General features: G+C 40.9%; 3 protein-coding genes across 7 annotated transcripts; all 3 read left to right on the plus strand.

The window, feature by feature from the left end:
* Positions 1 to 45: 45 nt before the first annotated feature.
* Positions 46 to 1,357, plus strand: gpx9 (glutathione peroxidase 9; the record flags this gene model as incomplete). Its single annotated transcript, XM_080048759.1, has 5 exons — positions 46 to 177; positions 287 to 380; positions 787 to 917; positions 1,061 to 1,191; positions 1,300 to 1,357. The coding sequence occupies 5 exons, from the start codon at positions 46 to 48 to the stop codon at positions 1,355 to 1,357; spliced, it is 546 nt and encodes a 181-aa protein (XP_079904885.1).
* An 865-nt stretch (positions 1,358 to 2,222) lies between these two features.
* Positions 2,223 to 5,709, plus strand: ndufb8 (NADH:ubiquinone oxidoreductase subunit B8). The gene is made up of 5 exons (XM_080048874.1): positions 2,223 to 2,327; positions 2,553 to 2,679; positions 3,177 to 3,276; positions 3,670 to 3,825; positions 5,555 to 5,709. Exons 1-5 carry the CDS (start codon positions 2,237 to 2,239, stop codon positions 5,648 to 5,650), a joined length of 570 nt encoding a protein of 189 aa, XP_079905000.1. The 5' UTR covers positions 2,223 to 2,236; the 3' UTR covers positions 5,651 to 5,709.
* A 235-nt stretch (positions 5,710 to 5,944) lies between these two features.
* On the plus strand, positions 5,945 to 16,986 carry sec31b (SEC31 homolog B, COPII coat complex component). 5 transcript variants are annotated; one of them, XM_080049228.1, is made up of 26 exons: positions 5,945 to 6,085; positions 6,771 to 7,014; positions 7,547 to 7,742; positions 7,861 to 7,956; positions 8,448 to 8,588; positions 8,952 to 9,094; positions 9,203 to 9,302; positions 9,412 to 9,573; positions 9,882 to 10,034; positions 10,133 to 10,363; positions 10,452 to 10,526; positions 10,632 to 10,724; positions 10,832 to 10,949; positions 11,092 to 11,270; positions 11,390 to 11,516; positions 11,667 to 11,812; positions 12,039 to 12,212; positions 12,317 to 12,472; positions 12,577 to 12,766; positions 12,849 to 13,202; positions 13,390 to 13,428; positions 14,060 to 14,121; positions 14,774 to 14,902; positions 14,988 to 15,107; positions 15,201 to 15,272; positions 15,571 to 16,986. In XM_080049228.1, the coding sequence occupies exons 2-26, from the start codon at positions 6,812 to 6,814 to the stop codon at positions 15,748 to 15,750; spliced, it is 3,639 nt and encodes a 1,212-aa protein (XP_079905354.1). In that variant the 5' UTR covers positions 5,945 to 6,085; positions 6,771 to 6,811; the 3' UTR covers positions 15,751 to 16,986. The 5 variants fall into 5 exon arrangements, with proteins under 5 accessions (XP_079905354.1, XP_079905356.1, XP_079905357.1 ...); XM_080049230.1 differs by having other exon boundaries at positions 14,777 to 14,902; XM_080049229.1 differs by having other exon boundaries at positions 5,967 to 6,085; positions 6,787 to 7,014.
* The last annotated feature ends 723 nt before the right edge of the window (positions 16,987 to 17,709 follow it).

Here is a 17,709-nt window from a genome sequence, read left to right on the forward strand (position 1 = left end):
TTGACTTGACTACAAGCTCGTACACAAGCTACATGTACAACAAGCATGGCGTGTAAATCAATTTACGATTTCTCTGCTGAGACCCTGGATGGACAGCTGGTTCCGCTGAGTAACTACAGTGGTAAGGTGCTGCTCATCATCAACGTTGCTACCTTCTGAGGGTCAACCATAGAGGAGGTAAAATTCAGCAAAAAGCCCTGATTGATTATGGTCACTCACGTCACATCTCATAACACCTAACCTGTGTAGTTATTTTTATGAAATTACTGAGGTTTTGTTCCCTCAGTACCACCGTATGAATGCACAGATGGAAATGTTTGGCGACCTCAACTTCACTGTGCTGGGATTCTCCTGCAACCAGTTTGGGCTTCAGTCACCTGGTAGGTAGCCTACAATAAAGTTTTGGTAACCAATTATAACACGGATAGTATACAAAGGGAATTACTGTAATCTACATCATTGTCCTAAATAACTGTATTTACTCAAGTACTGCGCTATCTTGAGTTACTTTCAAAAAGGAAATATTGTATGTTTTACAACACTGCATGACAACTTTATTTTTAGCCTAGTTTATTTCAGATTAAGATTTGACATTAAAATATGACTTCTCAAATCCAACATCTAAAACCAGTTTCAAACCTTTTTGGCCACCAATAAAGCCATCACTGGCCTAATGTAAACAGTTGTGTATTGTGTGATTTTAAAAGACAAGGTTGTGAATACACATTGTTTTTTTAATGATTGTTCTGTTTAAAACACATAACACTTTTTAATTTATTTTTTCAGAGGGGAATCACGAAACCCTCAATATTCTGAAATATGTGAGACCTGGTGGGGGTTTCGTGCCAAGGTTTCCTGTCTTTGCCAAGGTTGAGGTGAATGGATTAAATGAGGATCCTCTTTTCACCTATCTTAAGGTAGTGTGTTTTACATGTTTACACTATTTATATATGAGATTAATGGATGACATTTTGAGTCATATTGTATATTTATGCTGTAAGCAGTGCAGCTGTTTAGCCCTGAAAAACCCAAATACAATTTCATTTCTCAATTGCAACAGGAATCTTTGTCATTCGTGAACCCTGTTATTGGAGATTTAAGGAAATTCTACTGGTGTCCAATCAAAGTCAATGACATTCGGTGGAATTTTGAGAAGTTTTTAATTACTGCAGATGGCACACCCTTCAGAAGGTAAAGTTACACACCACAGACCTGAAGTTAGAAACCCCATCCACCCTGAATTATGTTAAGCATGGGTATAATTATTATAGTAGATTGATGTTTCTCCCTCTACTGCAGGTATGACCTTCATTGCCCCATTGAGAAAGTGGAGAAGGACATAGCAGAACTTCTCTGATGGAAATCTTCAACTTTCTCCAGTGGCGGAGTGACGATCCCCCAGTAAATGCACTCGTGCACCTGAGCTGGATCTGATGTGAAGAGGAACAGGCCTCAGGGCTTCGGTGCATTCACTCTGGGGCCATGTTCCCTTCAGCCACTGGAGAAATGTTCATGTCACTTTCACATTTTTCTCTAATGTGATGGTGTCTGCCATTCAGAAATAAGCAAAAATGATTAAAACGCTTATAAAATAAAAGTTCAAATTGTGTTTGTTTTTCTTGTCCCTCCTGATATTATAAATAAGTTGAATGGGTCAGCAGTCCTTCTTCCATGCTATTTAGTAGGCTATGCCAGAAAAAGATGCAGAATGCAAAAATCACTGACAGAGCACAACCAATGATTCCAGAGATATTTCATTTTAATTTAACCTTTAGTTATACTCGAGAGCTCAATTGAGGGGTGACCCTCATTTTAAATGGTGTCGTGTCAAACAAATGTAAAGCAAAAACAACAATACAAACACAATATACAATGCAAATACATCAAATACACAACAAGCTGATTTAAGAGACAAAAACAATTTAAACATTTAGACAGCAATGTAGAATAGCTGCAATTAAAATGACATGGGTCAAAGTACATTTTGAAAGTACAATATAGCCTAATTAAAACAGTATATTATATAATGTATTTAGAGGCACAATGTTATGAAGAAATAGTTGTCATACTGCATGCAAAACGCATACCCTTTATGGACAGCTGCAGTAAAAGTATGCGATTTTGGAAGCAGGGCAGATGTTTAGTATGAATTGAATTTGGTCCTTATGCTGACCCGTACTTTCAAGTTTTGCGCATGCGTACTTCTTAGTCTGTCAGATAGCAGCAGCCAGTAAACATGGCTGGTGTTGGTTTCCGACGTTGGGCCCAAGCCCTTACTAAAGGGAAAGGTCCTGGCTTTTCGGCACTTTTGTCGGGATCTAGGGCAGGTCAGTATTGCTACTGCTTTTGGTTATACAGTCTGAAGTATTTCTAAAACGATACGTGTCAGGGTTTAGTTAGATATAAGCGACGAATGGAAGTAACCTTGACACGCTAACGTTAGCTCTCGCTAGCTGAGCGCCTATTCTGAATGAGTGAGAGAGCAGACAGGATAGGATAACATTGTTATAGTTTCGACTTGATATACTAACTTTTACTTGTCGGTGTTTCAGCCTCTGGTCCGTCGAAGGATACCATGGTCGGTCCATGCCCGGAGACCGCCGAGGAGAGAGCCGCTGCTGCAAAGAAGTACAGTATGAGGGTCGAGGACTATGAACCGCATCCCGACAAAGGCGAGGGGTAAGCCTTCTTATGACTGAACCTGACATGCATCGTAGTTTAAACATTTCTTGTATTCTTTGCGTTGTTGCACAGTAAAAAACAACTCGTATTTCTGCTCACGTTTTCACTTGTTGTCACTTCTGTTAATGATATTTAGACGCGCTTATAACTTTAATTTAAATCTGTGCAGATGGCTTTTGCAATTTTTCATTTTACAGTATTGTAATAAATGTTTCCCCCATTTATATTATCTTTACATTTGAAATTTCATTTGCACACTATTTTCTTGTGTTCATTTAAGTTTCTCATTTTCTTTATACATTTTGTTTTCTTCCTTTACATTTTTTATATTGTTGAAGGTAGCCTGAGAGTCAAGAATTTCATTGCCAACAACTGCTCCTGTAATTGTTGTGCACTTAAAAGATAAACCACCTTGATTTTACCACAGTATGTACCACCAAAAACAATCATTAAAAATAGATGCCTTAATATATGCCATTGTTGTGCTTTTGTAGCTATGGTGATTATCCAAAGCTTCCAGACCGATCTCAGCATGAGAGAGACCCCTGGTACAAATGGGACCACCCCGACCTGAGGAGGAACTGGGGAGAGCCGGTAAGAGACTCAGGACTTTAATTTCCTGCTTTTGGAAATCTTTTATTATTGATGTGCAGACCTTATATAGACAATTCTTATATCTTCTGATATGATCTCAGAGTATAAATCAGAGTTGTTGTCAGGGGATAAGTATCAAGAAATTGCAATACAGTTATACACATTGTATAATCTCTGAAGATTGTACACGCATCCGTTGTCTAGTACTGTCTTGATGGACCATTGTGCTTTTGACAATTCTGTAGAAAAGTTCAAAACAGATTTCTGAAGTGCAAGATATTATTCCTCTGCATAGACATAGGGTTCTTAGACTATATTAAGATGTATTGAATCAATTATTATTTCAGTATGAGATTGCCCATATTTAATTTGTAATTGTTATCTATTTTTCAGATGCACTGGGATTTCGACATGTTCATCAGGAACCGTGTGGATACATCGCCTAGCCCTGTGGCCTGGGCCACAGCGTGCAAACAGCTGTTTGGTTTCATCGGGTTCATGCTGTTCATGTTCTACCTTGGGGAGAAATTCCCAGCCTACCAACCTGTTGTAAGTACAGATCAGATACCAGGATTTGTTATTTCTAATCACCACATATGTTTTCACTTGTCTCATTCGTGGTATAAAAGCCTCCTTTCCACTGAGCAGTGTGGTCCACTGCAGCTCTGCACGCTTTTAGTTTTGGTTCCACTGTCAAAAGTTGGGATAAGTCCCAAAAAAAGCGAGTCGAACCGTCCCAAAAGTGTGGAGCTACACACTGCAGTCCACTGATTTGTCAACTGAATAATTTCCGAGTCAGAGATAAACAGTCGCGTGTAGTCATCTCGGCAAGTGTAAAGAGTCTTGTATTTAAAGATATATATTTTATATAAAAAAAAATGTTATGCTTTTATTGATAGTGTAGAGACAGAGTTGAAATGGGGCAGAGAGGGGAGTGACATGCAGAGTACGACCGCGGGCTGGAATCGAACCCGGGTCCGCTGCTAGCCGAGGCCCATGGGGGGGACGCCCTACCAACTGAGCTAAGGGCGCCCCCAAGAGTCTTGTATTAAGAGAAAAATGTCAGCGTGCAGCTCTTTGTTTATTGTGTGGCGGTTTTCCTCTTCATTGCATTAATCAGCGGGCTACACTGTTTCCAGCTGCTACGATGTCACGAAAGTTACGTAGCTGCCACGGCCAGCGCCGTCTAACGACTCTGACTGTATAGCACATACTCTATCGCATCTATCGCCTTCCGGCATAAACCCTGCCTACCAATTAACGGTACTGTCTATAGTGGAAATGCAAGCCAGATTAATGGTCACCGTGCCCAGCCGAATTCTGACGACCGAACCATGCCGCACAGTAAAAAGGAGGCAATCGATAACGGATACAGTGATAGAAAGAAAAAAAAACTCTGGTGGTGATTTGGTTTAAATATTTTTCCTTCTCCCTAAATCCACCCTTGCCCCCTTTGTGCATATTAACATTCTGAATTGCATCGTTTTGCTTTTTGAATCCAAGTTATTCCTCACCAACTACTGTATTCAAAAGTAAAAGTAGCACAAATTATTTCCTGTTTGACTTGTCTGACATGCATTGTAGTTCATAACTTCAACTTAGTTCATGTTGAACTGTTGATATAGTAGTTTTTACATTTTTAAATGTGAACAGAAACTTTGTGTAATTACATTATGCATGTCAGGATAAGTGTTATGTTATGACATGTTGTCATGTTTTTAAGTTTGGACAAATTAGATTCAGACGACTTTATTTATCCCCAAAGGGCCAATTCATTTGTAGCCTTCCCAGACATACACCCACAAACAGTCAACCAATCATTTCTGGACTGGACATGCCTGTTTAATCAACAGAAGGGACATAGCATTGAAAGGTTTTGCTCAGACCTGAGTTTTATACATTTTCCCAGACATCTGTGAAATTTCACAGATATTCTGAAAGTATGTAAATTAAGTTTGAAATTGAGGTATGACTATTGTAAAACTATCTCTGAGTACAGGAGTTATATAATCAATTAAATAGACTTTCAGAACATATTTCGATGTAACATTTGTGATACAAACTGTCCAACTGACTGATAGTTATAGTAAAGAATTTGTAATGTGAGCAAGTCTGTTTTAATGTAAGGAAGTTATGAATATTTAAGTATATATTAGTGAGTTATTGTATATATTAATGTCACAACATTAAGCACTGTGACACATGTATATGAAATGCTTTGGTGTCCTTTATGTTAACATCATGCACATTCCCAATAAAGTATTTTTCTCTCTTCCAGGCACCGAAGCAGTATCCCTATAACGGCCTGTACTTGGAGAAAGGAGGAGATCCAGAGAAACAACCAGAGGAAGTCAAAATCAATTATGAAATCTAATGACAACCTGATTCTTCCTATGTGTATATATATTTCTGTCAAAAATAAAGGATGTAAACCATAAAGTTCCTTGCTGTATGGCTCATGTTTTATGTATATAAAGAATATCAACTTGTATTGTTTTGGCTTTAAATGACAAAAATGCCATCTTACTGACAAATGACAAGGAATTACGAATGCAAAATATATACAAGATGATTTGTGTTAGCTGTTAGGTCTAGGGCGGCATTGACTGTAAATAAGTATATGGTGACGTCGGGGTTAACTAAGGCCAAATGAGAAATGTCCGCGTCGGCTACCGTAGCTTAGTGACAACACGGCACAGCACTTTGGCCGGAATCTGTCTGCGGCTAAGCAACTAGCTTGGCTGATAAGTCGCTAGCTCTCCAGTTTGTTGTGGATGAGGCCAGTCAGCCTGTGATATTGACAGTTTACGTGAGTTAAAAACATATTTGTCTATATGTTTTAAAGCTTGGCTTACACGCGTCTCAATTCTGTAATGTCTGGGAAAGTATGGTAACAAGGGTGGTGGCTGTTAGCTTGCAGTAATTTGGGCTCCGGCTATTGACTGGAGCGAGTAGACACTTGTCGGCGAGATGAAATGTTAACCTATAAACTTGGGTGTCTTCTCTCCTATATTGTGGCATGCAGGAGAGATTATTAGATACTTTAAAAAATATTAGAGTGGTAGTTATGGATTTTCTGATAGTCAGCTGTTCTGTGTTATTCAACGAGCAGAGGTTTGGTTTCTATGTAAAACATTATTGGAGCTGTAGTTGCGAAATTCTATCGTTAGCCTGCGTTTCATTATATTAAAGACGCTTTTAATTTAGACAACATCACCGGTAAGTAAACTAAATTAATATAGTTAATATATACTGTTGTTGGTATACGAAAAATGTTGTACTACAGGCAGGATGTTGCCTAGTTAACGTTAACATATACCAGCAATTTCAGGAAGTAGTCGGAGGCAGTCTGTCAGTAGGGTGGAACCATATTGGAATTAGAAAGTAGGACGACTTGAGTTGTGAGTCCCTCTTCCTTACATTAAAGTCACTTAACGGAGTCTTGTTAATCCACACCAAGTGTTATACAGAGAAATGTATTATATTTGATGCAGTGGTTTCGCTGTCCAGGACTTGACACTTGCTGAGGATAGCTATGAGGCTGAAGGAGATCCAGAGGACTGCCCACCAGGCGTGGAGTCCCGCCGCACACCATCCCATCTGCCTGGCCTTAGGAACATCAGCGCAGCAGCTCGATGCCTCCTTCAACACCACAGCTGCCCTGGAGATATTTGAGGTGGATTTTGCTGACCCCTCTCTGGACATGAACCTCAAAGGCTCATTGCCAACCGCAAACAGGTAGTTTAGAGAAGTGATACCTCAAAATATGATGATATGACCTTTTGTTGGCAACATTGTACTCCACACTACTTCTACTACCATCAGTTTCAGCCACTGCAGAGAAGCAACTTTGCTTTGTTCTTTAAAACAATACTTTCATTATTGCGTACAGTATGGTACAGAATATATCTCAGCTTTACCGCTATCATCCACACATATGAAATGTCATAAAACTAGGACCTGTATATATTTGGAAGCTCCAGGGTCTTAGTCGAGATTAATTTTTTATCATGAATATGCTAAATATTTAAAATATCTATCATCTAGCAAAATGCAAATCCATTCAGGGATGTATGTTATCAAAGTTTTGTTTATTCAAAGTTTGCTTTGGAGAACATATTTGTTTACAAGGAAGTACATGCTTGTTTAATGTGAAAATATGACCTTGATTATCATGATTAATTATCATTACCTTACTCTCAGATTCTTGTAAATATTGAATTATACTAAATTCTTGTCAGTCACTCACTATACTTTTCATATTCCGTAGGTTGCACAGTATCGTATGGGTGAATTTTGGAATGGGAGAAGATTGCACTGGAGGGAGACTGGTCGTGGGCAGCGAAAATGGCGCATTAACTGTATATGACCCAGAGGCCATAATAAGCTCCGGAGCAGAGGCAATAGTGGGAGAGTCTGACAAACACACTGGACCCATAAGAGCGCTAGATTTCAACCCATTCCAGGTAAATATCTGCAGGTCAAGTCTTCTGTGTCCTTAGAGACAGTTTATACAGAAGGACCTCTCCTTCCTGACATGGCTGTACATTGTTATTAAGCGGTCTCAATTTGTTCCTCTCCCAGAGTAATCTCCTCGCATCCGGAGCGAATGACTCTGAGATATACATCTGGGATCTGAACAACTTTAACAGCCCAATGACACCGGGAGCAAAGACACAGGTGGGGTTCGTGATTGAGAGATCGTAGGTTTAATGAATTTCACACATCTGCTTTGAGGAATGAGTTAACTTCTTATAATAATGCTGGCCCATTTACGGTTTGAGTCAAAGCACTATATAGAAACCACAATCCCCAACAGGCAGCTTTCTCCTAGTTTCTTTACCTATGTAGTTTCATGTCTATGAGTTAAGAATGAAAGCCAGAAAGAAGTTTCGATTATTGTTTCCATTTCATGTAAATCTTTTGTGTACCCTTAGATAATGGAGTTAATGATGCCTTTGTCACATGGATATTTTCTTTATAAAATGGTCATGTAACCAAGCGAGCCATTCATACATTTGATATCACTATCAGCAGCTTTTTCTCAAAGGGCATTTAAATAGGTTCCAACAGTGTTTGCATTCCACAGGGTCTGTAGTCCTAATATTTGAATATCAGGGATTTGTTTGTCAGGCTTGTTTTGACAGTAGCAGTCTTTGTCTCTTTTCTAGCCTGCCGAGGACGTCAGTGTTGTGTCCTGGAACAGGCAGGTCCAGCACATCCTGGCCTCTGCCAGCCCCAGCGGGAAGGCCGTGGTGTGGGACTTGAGAAAGAACGAGCCCATCATCAAGATCAGTGACCATAGCAACAGGGTTGGTGTTGACTTTTATACAAAACACTGTCCAATTCTAAAGTTACCTTCTGCCAAATCTGCCTAGTTTTGAAAAGCAAGCAATACAGCTCATTTGCAAGACATCAATAACATTTCAGACGATAAAATATTGTATAGAAGATATTCACAGTTCTGACACAGTGGCCACTGTAAGACAATCAGTGCAGTCTAACCGATATATCTTCATTTGTACTGTATATATAATTGCAATGTTTCGACTAGGGGGCTTCTGGACAGATCTTTTTTTAAATCATCAATGTTAAGGGGGCAGCATTAATTTTTAAAATGTTTTCAAGCCAGCCCCCACCCCCCTCACTTTTCTTTCTTTTTTATTTGATTTCAGATGCACTGTTCAGGAATGCTCTGGCACCCTGAGGTGGCCACTCAGTTGGTGTTGGCCTCTGAAGATGACCGACTGCCAGTCATCCAGATGTGGGACCTTCGTTTTGCCACATCGCCCCTCAAGGTCCTCGAGAATCACACAAGGTGAGGCCTTAACAAATTGTGTGTCCTTCTCATTTAATTTTTATGAATTTTTTTGATCCCCTTCCTTTAAAACTCTGTGTTTAACTGCTGCTCGTATTTTCCTAAAAGGGGAATTCTGTCCATATCCTGGAGTCAGGCCGACCCCGAGCTTCTACTCAGTAGTGCCAAAGACAACCGGATCCTCTGCTGGAATCCAAACACTGGAGAGGTATATTACATTGAAGTTTTTTTCTGTTATCCCTGAATTAACTTGCCATGTTATTCTCACTTGATTTTAATTGGCATGTATTTTCACGTGTCATTTCCTTAATTTTTAGGTAATTTACGAGCTTCCAACAGCGAACCAGTGGTGTTTTGATGTCCAGTGGTGCCCCAGGAATCCGGCCCTGCTCTCAGCCGCCTCCTTTGATGGGAGAATCAGTGTCTACTCTGTGATGGGAGGGAGCTTAAAGGCTCAGCAGCAAAGCACAGCCGATATGGTAGCCGTCTGTTCCTCATGTGATGTATTTAATCCCAAAGGCTGTGTGCCGAGTTTGTCCACTAGATGGTGCTGGTGTAGAGGGATTGACGTCAAGAAATGTGAAACACTGTTTATCCTTGACACACTGACAGATTTTAACATGGAATAAGATCGATTGATCTTGGTCCATCACTGTTTAATTGGCCTGGCCTTAAGAAGCTGGAACCAGTGACATGTCTGCATCATCAATTAATTGATTGACTAATTATTTCAGTTCTACCCCCAAACGTTGTTTGTTTTTAACATTTAACATTTTATTTTAAACAGATATCCTCCTCATTTGATGCTATGGATCCCTTTGGTACAGGGCAGGTGCTGCCCCCCCTGCAAGTTACCCAGCCTACAACACAGGACACGATAGTTCCACCTCTGAAGAAGCCACCTAAGTGGGTGCGCAGACCAGTGGGGGCGTCCTTTGGTGTAAGTCTGTCATGGATATATAAAAAAAAAGAATAACATAAATATATATATTTTATTATTATTATTATTATAACCTGTTGTTATTGTTTTTCCCTTAGTTTGGTGGAAAGCTTATAACATTTGAGAATCCCAAGCCGCCTGCAGTGCAGAGCCCCCAGCCCGTTCCCAGACAAGTGTTTGTGAGCCAGGTTACCACGGAGACAGAGTTCCTCCAGCGCTCCAGGGAGCTACAGGTGGCGCTGCAGTCCGGCAACTTCAACAGCTACTGCCAGGCCAAGATCCAGAGCTCCAAGTCAGACGCAGAGCAAGACATCTGGAAGTTCCTTCTGGTGAGCCCTCGCCTCGTCATGACATAAAGTCTGTCAGTCAGTGTGATGCTGTTGTATATTGAGCTAATTTACTTTCTCTGTTTTAAAGGTTAATTTTGAGGAGGAAGCCCGCGTTAAATTCCTCCGACTTTTGGGTTTTAGCAAAGATGATTTGGAGAAAAAGGTATTCCGCCTCTGTTTTAACTATTGAGCTGACGTCTGGCATATTCAAGAATGTACTTGTGACACACCTTGTGCCTTAGCTGTGAATATGTTGTGTTTTCTTCAGATTTCAAAATGCCTTGGGAAGACTTTTCAGCACAATGGCCATGGAGTGGATGCCAAAGATCTGGCAGAAAAGATGCAGCTGCTCTCGACTGAGGTCAGTCAGTCAGCACACCAAATAGTTAATACAAATCTCATTGTTAATTGCATTCCAAGTTTTGCGGGCCCTTGTTTAGTGTTAAATATTCTTTGTTGTATTTCTAGAGGACCGATGAAGCATCTGCTGTCACTGATGCTCGAACCTCGGTCTCTGTTTCTCCGGCAGACTTCTTCAGTCAGACCCCAAAGGATAACTCCAACTTTCAGATCCCTGTGTCATGTGGTAAAATATCTCGCCTGCAAACACAAATAATTAGTTGATTTAAAACGCAGTTTTATGTCTTAAGATATTGTGTAATCTTGCAAGTGTAACTGCAGTATTTGTTGCTGGGCCAGGTACTGATGACTTTGTCGTTCTTTTGCAGACGCAGACGGTTTGATAAGCCAAGCGCTGCTGGTGGGTAACTTTGAGGGAGCTGTGGATCTGTGTCTGAACGACGGACGTTATGCTGAAGCCATCCTGTTGTCCATCAGTGGAGGAGAGGAGCTGCTCAAGAAAACTCAGCAAAAATACCTAAGCAAGCAAAAGAACAGTATTTCAATGGTACGAGTATGTTTTAGACCTTGTGGTGGTTCAGTTGTTACAATTACAAAGGGTGGGAGTGGTGGGTATATTAATTTTAAATGTAATTGTTTGAATTTTTCTTTTGTCCCCAACTGTAGCTTATATCCTCAGTGGTGACTCAGAACTGGAGTGACATTGTGCAAAGCTGTGAGTTGGACAATTGGAAGGAGGCTCTCGCTGCTCTGCTGACCTACGCTCACCCAGAAGATTTTGCCCGTCTGTGCGGTAGGTCAAGAAGATTGATCATGCTGCAACTTGCCTTGCTTCTAGAAGAACTCTCCAATTACACTAGTACTTGTTTAACTTGCTGAATAACAGACTTCAGCCTTACCTGTGACTTAAACAAGCTTTTTATTGTGTTATTCTTCCTTGTAGATACACTGGGAGGCCGGTTGGAGCTGGAGCAGACAGAGAAGCGTTGCCTACAGGCCTGTCTGTGTTACATCTGCTCAGGGAACATTGAGAAGTTAGTGGAGTGCTGGGCCTTGCACAGGGACTGCTCCTCCCCTCTTGGTCTAGAGGTATAATCCTGTTTGCTTCAGGCTTGCACAAGCAACATATTATTTTAAATACACTATTTCTCCCAGCAATTAGGAAGGATTGCTTGTACTGACGTGCAAAAACCTGTTAAGCCTTTTGCGGGGAAAAAAGAAAAGGAAAGAAGCAATATTATTTTTGTGGGTTTCACAACTGAAAATTGTAACAGTAACGGATTTCATTCTCTGTGTGTCTGTGTACTTTTTTCAGGACCTGGTTGAAAAGGTGATGATGCTGCGTAAGTCAATCGAACGCCTCCGCAACAGTGAGGTGGCAGTGCAGAGCCCCATCCTGGCCGAGAAGCTAACCTGCTACGCCGGCATACTGGCTGCAGAGGGCAGTCTGACCACTGCCATGGCCTATCTGCCTGAGAACTCAGACCAAGTGAGAGGCCTAGCAGTAACGTCAATTTGAAATCCCCCTTAGGTTTGCTCCATTTTGCATTTTAAATACATTTTTTGTGTGTGCAAATTTTTCTCCCCTCCTAGCCTGGGATCACAATGCTGCGAGATAGACTGTTCCACGCTCAGGGAGAGGCTGCCGGCGGACAGCAGCCTCCAAACTCCGTCAACAGAGTCAATGTGGCCACAGCCAAGCCCGCCCCTGCTGCTGCTCCGGCTCCTGTAACAAAAGCACAAGTTATGGTATAAAGTAGCAGTCAAAATAATTTACATAATCATGTATTTTGCAAGATTATCTTTTCTGCTTCTCTCTAAAACATAATGATATTTTATTTCCCCAACCTCAGAGTCAGTACCAGCCTGCCGCTCCTTCCCAGATGGCTGCCCAACAGCCTCCCATGCCGTCTGTTTTTACCCCTCAACCTCCTCAAACCAACTCGGGGCCTGGTCTGCCACCTTCCTCTCACGTACTGCCGCCCAGTGCAACCCGCCCTGCCATGAGGCCTTCTTACCCCCAGCATCCTGCTCCTGCTCCAGGTATTTGACATTTGACTTGTTTGTATTCTACTTTTCAGGTATCTCAGGCTGATTTTACATTTGACCCTTGTCCTTCCTCCAGGTTTCCTTCCTCATCAGCCATTCCAGCCTCCGCCCATGTCCATCGGCGGCCACTCACCTTTCCCTCCACCCGGTCCCTCTATGCCAGCAGCCAGCCTATCAGGACCTCCGATGCAGCCTTCGTCATCGACCCCCGGGGTTCCACCCACCAGATTCATGCCGTCTTCCTCCATACCCTCGGGCCCAATGCCGCCAAGCTCCCAACCCGGAGCCCCTGTTCCCATGTACAACCAGGGGCCCGCTGCACCCCCCATGGTGCTATCTGGTCCCTATACACCAGGGTATCCACAGGGGGGCCCCGGAGCCCCTGCTGTAAGGCCTTTCTTGGCCCCTCCTGTTGCTCCTCCTCCTACAGGTAGGCATACATGTGCACCATTGTGTGGTAAAAAGATCACAATTACATTCATTTCCATTTGCTTTTTGACATGTTTACTTATGTATTTTCTAGAAAGAGAGATATCTACACATAATGCATGTTAGCAGGAATCTGTTGCAAATGGTTATCCAATCATCTTCAGCTGTCCACCTCATTTGACTTTCAGGATTCTTTCCCTGGCTGAATTCTCAGTGGGACCTTCAAGGTGACAGGGTTAGGGCTGGATATGGCATAAGAAGAGTGCATTGAAATATACACTTGAGTGACCAAAAACAAAACATAAAAAAACACATGTTAAGTCAGTACAATATAATACAAAGCATTACAATATCTCTGCATTAAGCTTGAATGAAGTTTCATTCCATTGTGCAGGCTTTCTGTATTTTTCTGGTCACTCAGTGTATTCTTGGTGGTGTTTGCTTGTGCCGCCGTGTGCTTGAGGGAAATGTAGTGACTTAAGGGCTGATTTGTTTGTATGAATGTTAGCTTCGACTTGACCGTAGTAAACAAACTTGATTCAAGATTCCTTAACCCTTGAATGATAACACGCACAGTTGTTCATTAGATTAGAAGACATGAGTGAGCTCAAAAAGGTATTATTGAAAAGCTTATGATCATTCGGCATTGTTGCTGTTGAGTGATTATGACGATGCTGCCTGAACATTTTGCCACATTTGCTTTTTTCCTTGCATAAACTGCTGAACTCTATGGCTTCATTACATGTTTTTAATTTAAGCATTTTTGCCATGTAGACTAACCTTGGCTCATATAGGTAATCCTTGACTGCTTGAGTGACTGCACTCGTCAGTAAAATTCTCCCTCATCTTCTGATGTAGGGCCTCAAGAAGGCTGGAATGACCCACCAGCAGTTCGGGGGGGACCAGGCAGGAAGAAGAAGGTACTCCTGCATACATCACTTTGCAAATAGTCTTTAAAGGTCTTTCAGTTTTGTCCAGCCCTTGCAATATTTCCTTTTTAAATGATCATCAATTAAAATAATGCATGTGCAAATGTGTGACTAAACTATTTGGAATGTTCGATGTCTGCCCTTTGTTAACTGCAGAAATACAGGTAACACTAGTTGGACATCACTGCTCTTAGATATGTGGTATACATAGTACAGTTTAATAATTCAACCCGTAATGAGCTCAGTTCAATAATTGAATGTCATTCATTCCTAATGCTCCACTGATTCAATATTTTATGGATAACAATGAATTAAATGACAACATCTCATTTGGGTTTTGCGCAGTGACAAACCCACAAGGTATCCTAATTCTGCTCTCATTAAGCTCATTTCCAGCAACAGAAGGCAGATGTTTTCAGCAAACAAGCTCTGATAAACCCGCCACTTAGTCAACACCAGAAAGCAGACAAGATGTTAGCAAGTTAGCTAACTAAAGTTGAACATCCAGTCAGCTTGTTGTGGCTTCTGATAGGCCAAAATAAATCAATAAAAGTAGCTTTAAAAAATGTCATGCAAGTGTTCTAAAAAACTTTTTATAACCTTTCTCTCAGTTGACTGCATGTCTCTTACTGCCGTGTACAAGCAGGTCCCTGATAACTACACACCCCCAGCCCCCATTACTGCCCCTGTGATGGGATTCCCCATGGAGGCCCCACAGCCTCACGATCATGCACAAGTCCCTCCCGGAGCCCCGCAGGAGCCCAGTGTGCAGGTTGGTTGTTTATTTGAATTCTCGACAGCAAACGCACTTGGCAAACATGGCAACGTAACTCATTTGTGTCCCCGTTTTCCCTCAGCTCCTCCAGCAGCTGCCGGCAGAGAGGGTGGAGCAAAAAGAAATCCCAGCTGATCAAATGGTCCTCAAATCCACCTTTGACAGCCTGGTGCAGCGCTGCCAGCTCGCAGCAAGAGACCCAGTATGTCTATGTTTAATAAAGCATGTTTTGATTGAATTATTTATTTATCATATATAATGAATTCATTGGATTGAAAATATTTTTCCTTTTCAGCAAACAAAAAGAAAACTTGATGACGCAGGCAAACGTTTGGGATACCTTTATGACAAGCTGAGAGAGCAATCGGTAAAAAATGATTACACACACACATGGTTATCACAATTCTGCAAAATAAATGTGTTTTTCATTGACGTAACTTGACGAAGGCAGGATGTGAAAATACTCCTATCCTACGTCTGTGACACATTTCTCCTAATTGAGACCATTTTGATTTGATTTAAAATTCCTGGTGTTTAGCACTGTTTACCCACCAGAGTTGTGTCAGTTCAGTGCTATCTTGCAGCGCCTCACTGACATTTTATAAAACTAAACATTGGGAGCCACATTCTAAAGCGTCATATTGTTTCCCTACCCAACCTCTTAGCTCTCTCACAACATCCTGAACGGGCTCCATGAGATCAGCCGCTGTGTGGCGAGTCAGAACTACCAGCGAGGTCTGGAGGTGCACACCCAGGTGGTCAGCAGCAGCAACTTCAGCGAGATCTCCGGCTTCATGCCCATCCTCAAAGTACTCATGACCATTGGCAACAAGCTAGGCGTCTAACCCCACCACCACCATCCAGACTGATTCAGTGTTATCATATTGTTATATATGTATTTATTTTCCTTTTTGACCTGATGACGTGCTTTGATAATGAGAAGAATTACTGATAAATATTGCAGATTGTGGTCTTCATCACTCCATACGCTTTTGGGGCTTCGGAGGGGTGGACCTTTTTTTTTTTTCTTTTTTTTTTTGTAGAGATTTTTTCAATATTGCTGTGGTCATTTTACGATAAGATGAATGTATTCTTCTGACGGTTGTGATTCAGTGTAAATTCAGCAGTTGTAATGTGCGAAAGCAAGTGGTGCAAAGTTTGAATCAAGGCGTTGTTTGTACACGTAGGTGCATTTTCAGACATTAGACTCTACATATACTTTTTTTTTAAAGGAACACGTGCAGTGCTCCAAACTGCACACAAAAACATCTGGGACTAGCAGACTAGCTAACTCCTACGTCCAATCTAGGTGGGATGAAATCGTGAGAATAAAGTCTGGGTTGCACTTACTATCTATCCTGTTCAGGCTAATACTTTTTACTGAGTGTGTGTGTAATTTTCATGAAGAGCATTTGGAAACACTGTAACATAAACACTGATTGTTCTCTTCACCTGCTGTAACAGATTGTGTCCGGTTAATTGTGCCACAAGGGGTTTTAGGCCAACGCAATGCAGAAGTGATCATCTAGTCGCTGTTTATCCCCTCCCCCCACACACCTCTTTTCTTTGTCTATCTTATTAGCTTACCTATTTAATTTTCTGGTTAGCTTGTGTGAATGACTGAATCTTTTTTTCTTTTCACCCTCTGACTTGCATCTGTTTCATCCCTATGTATAACCTTTTTCACTCGCTTGAGTTTAGATGGCAGCTCATAAACAAATTACATTAATTTATGTCGAACTGCGAATGAATTGACATCTGTGCTGCACCCTCCGTGTTAGGCACTCGCCCTTTTAAAGATGCTTTAACTCATCACTTTCATACAGCTCCTTTTGTAGCGCTTCATTCATTTGACTTTTTATTTATCATATTTGTTTTTATATTAGATCATACAGTGATACCTTAAATGAAAACACATGATCTGAGGTTTGGTAGCTGGATAGTTTGGTGTATCATGGCAGCAGAAGGCAGTAAAGTGCCTCAGTGTGCTCATTTTGGTTGCACAGATGTTTATACAATCCATGTCGCTTACTTTACTCATTGCCCAATCTTTTTTCAAATAAAATTTCACTTCAAAGGTTTTTGAGACTTGATTGATTTCTATTTTATTTTTTTTATTATGTGATACCCTTTTTAGTATTTCTATTAAGAAACTGAATTGTGACTAATGGCTGTATTGATTAAGTAATTTACTATAGCTTTAGTTTTGGTAGATTTCACACAATGATTTAACAAGTCGTTTAAAGAACTTCACATTGTTGTATTCTCCTTTTTTTCTTGTGTTTTTATGATCATTTATTTCAGATACTGAGATATTTCTAAATGAGTGAGCACATGACCGCATTCCTTTTTTTATTACTGGGGGTATAAAGGCATATTGCTATTTAAAGTACCTAAGCATAATAAAAGCGACATTCATTCATATCACATACAACACATTTATAAACAAACTTAACCATCCAACAGTAGCATATAAAGAAGACGTGTTGACTTTAAAATGCTGCTACAAAAGACTAATGTTATTTATAATGCTCTAGTCTAAGGAATCAATAACTTTTAACTGTGTTTCTTGACTTAAACCTATTTTAGGTCATTTCCATTTTGAACAGTAGATGGCTGCCTCTCTCATGTTGTCAGGCATTACCCTATATTTTAGCTTGGCCGCTGCACCACACCAGCTGCATAGTTAAGCTGTTGTTTCCTCCAGAAGCACGTGAATGTTTCATAGTGCTCTTACTACTTTTTATTTTTATTTTTTTTAGACACTGTACACTTCCTCTCCATACATACCTCATGAATTTCAA

Source organism: Ammodytes marinus (genome assembly GCF_949987685.1).
Source record: "Ammodytes marinus genome assembly, chromosome: 20".
NCBI lineage: Eukaryota > Metazoa > Chordata > Actinopteri > Uranoscopiformes > Ammodytidae > Ammodytes > Ammodytes marinus.

Excerpts from the sequence above, each read along its gene's own strand:
- ndufb8 (XM_080048874.1), top strand. The coding sequence starts at position 2,237 with ATGGCTGGTGTTGGTTTCCGACGTTGGGCCCAAGCCCTTACTAAAGGG. Across the intron at positions 2,680-3,176 it reads CATCCCGACAAAGGCGAGGG|CTATGGTGATTATCCAAAGC; the intron begins GTAAGCCTTCTT and ends GTGCTTTTGTAG. Across the intron at positions 3,277-3,669 it reads GGAGGAACTGGGGAGAGCCG|ATGCACTGGGATTTCGACAT; the intron begins GTAAGAGACTCA and ends TCTATTTTTCAG.
- sec31b (XM_080049228.1), top strand. The coding sequence starts at position 6,812 with ATGAGGCTGAAGGAGATCCAGAGGACTGCCCACCAGGCGTGGAGTCCC. Across the intron at positions 15,108-15,200 it reads AGCTCGCAGCAAGAGACCCA|CAAACAAAAAGAAAACTTGA; the intron begins GTATGTCTATGT and ends TTTCCTTTTCAG. Across the intron at positions 15,273-15,570 it reads ACAAGCTGAGAGAGCAATCG|CTCTCTCACAACATCCTGAA; the intron begins GTAAAAAATGAT and ends CCAACCTCTTAG.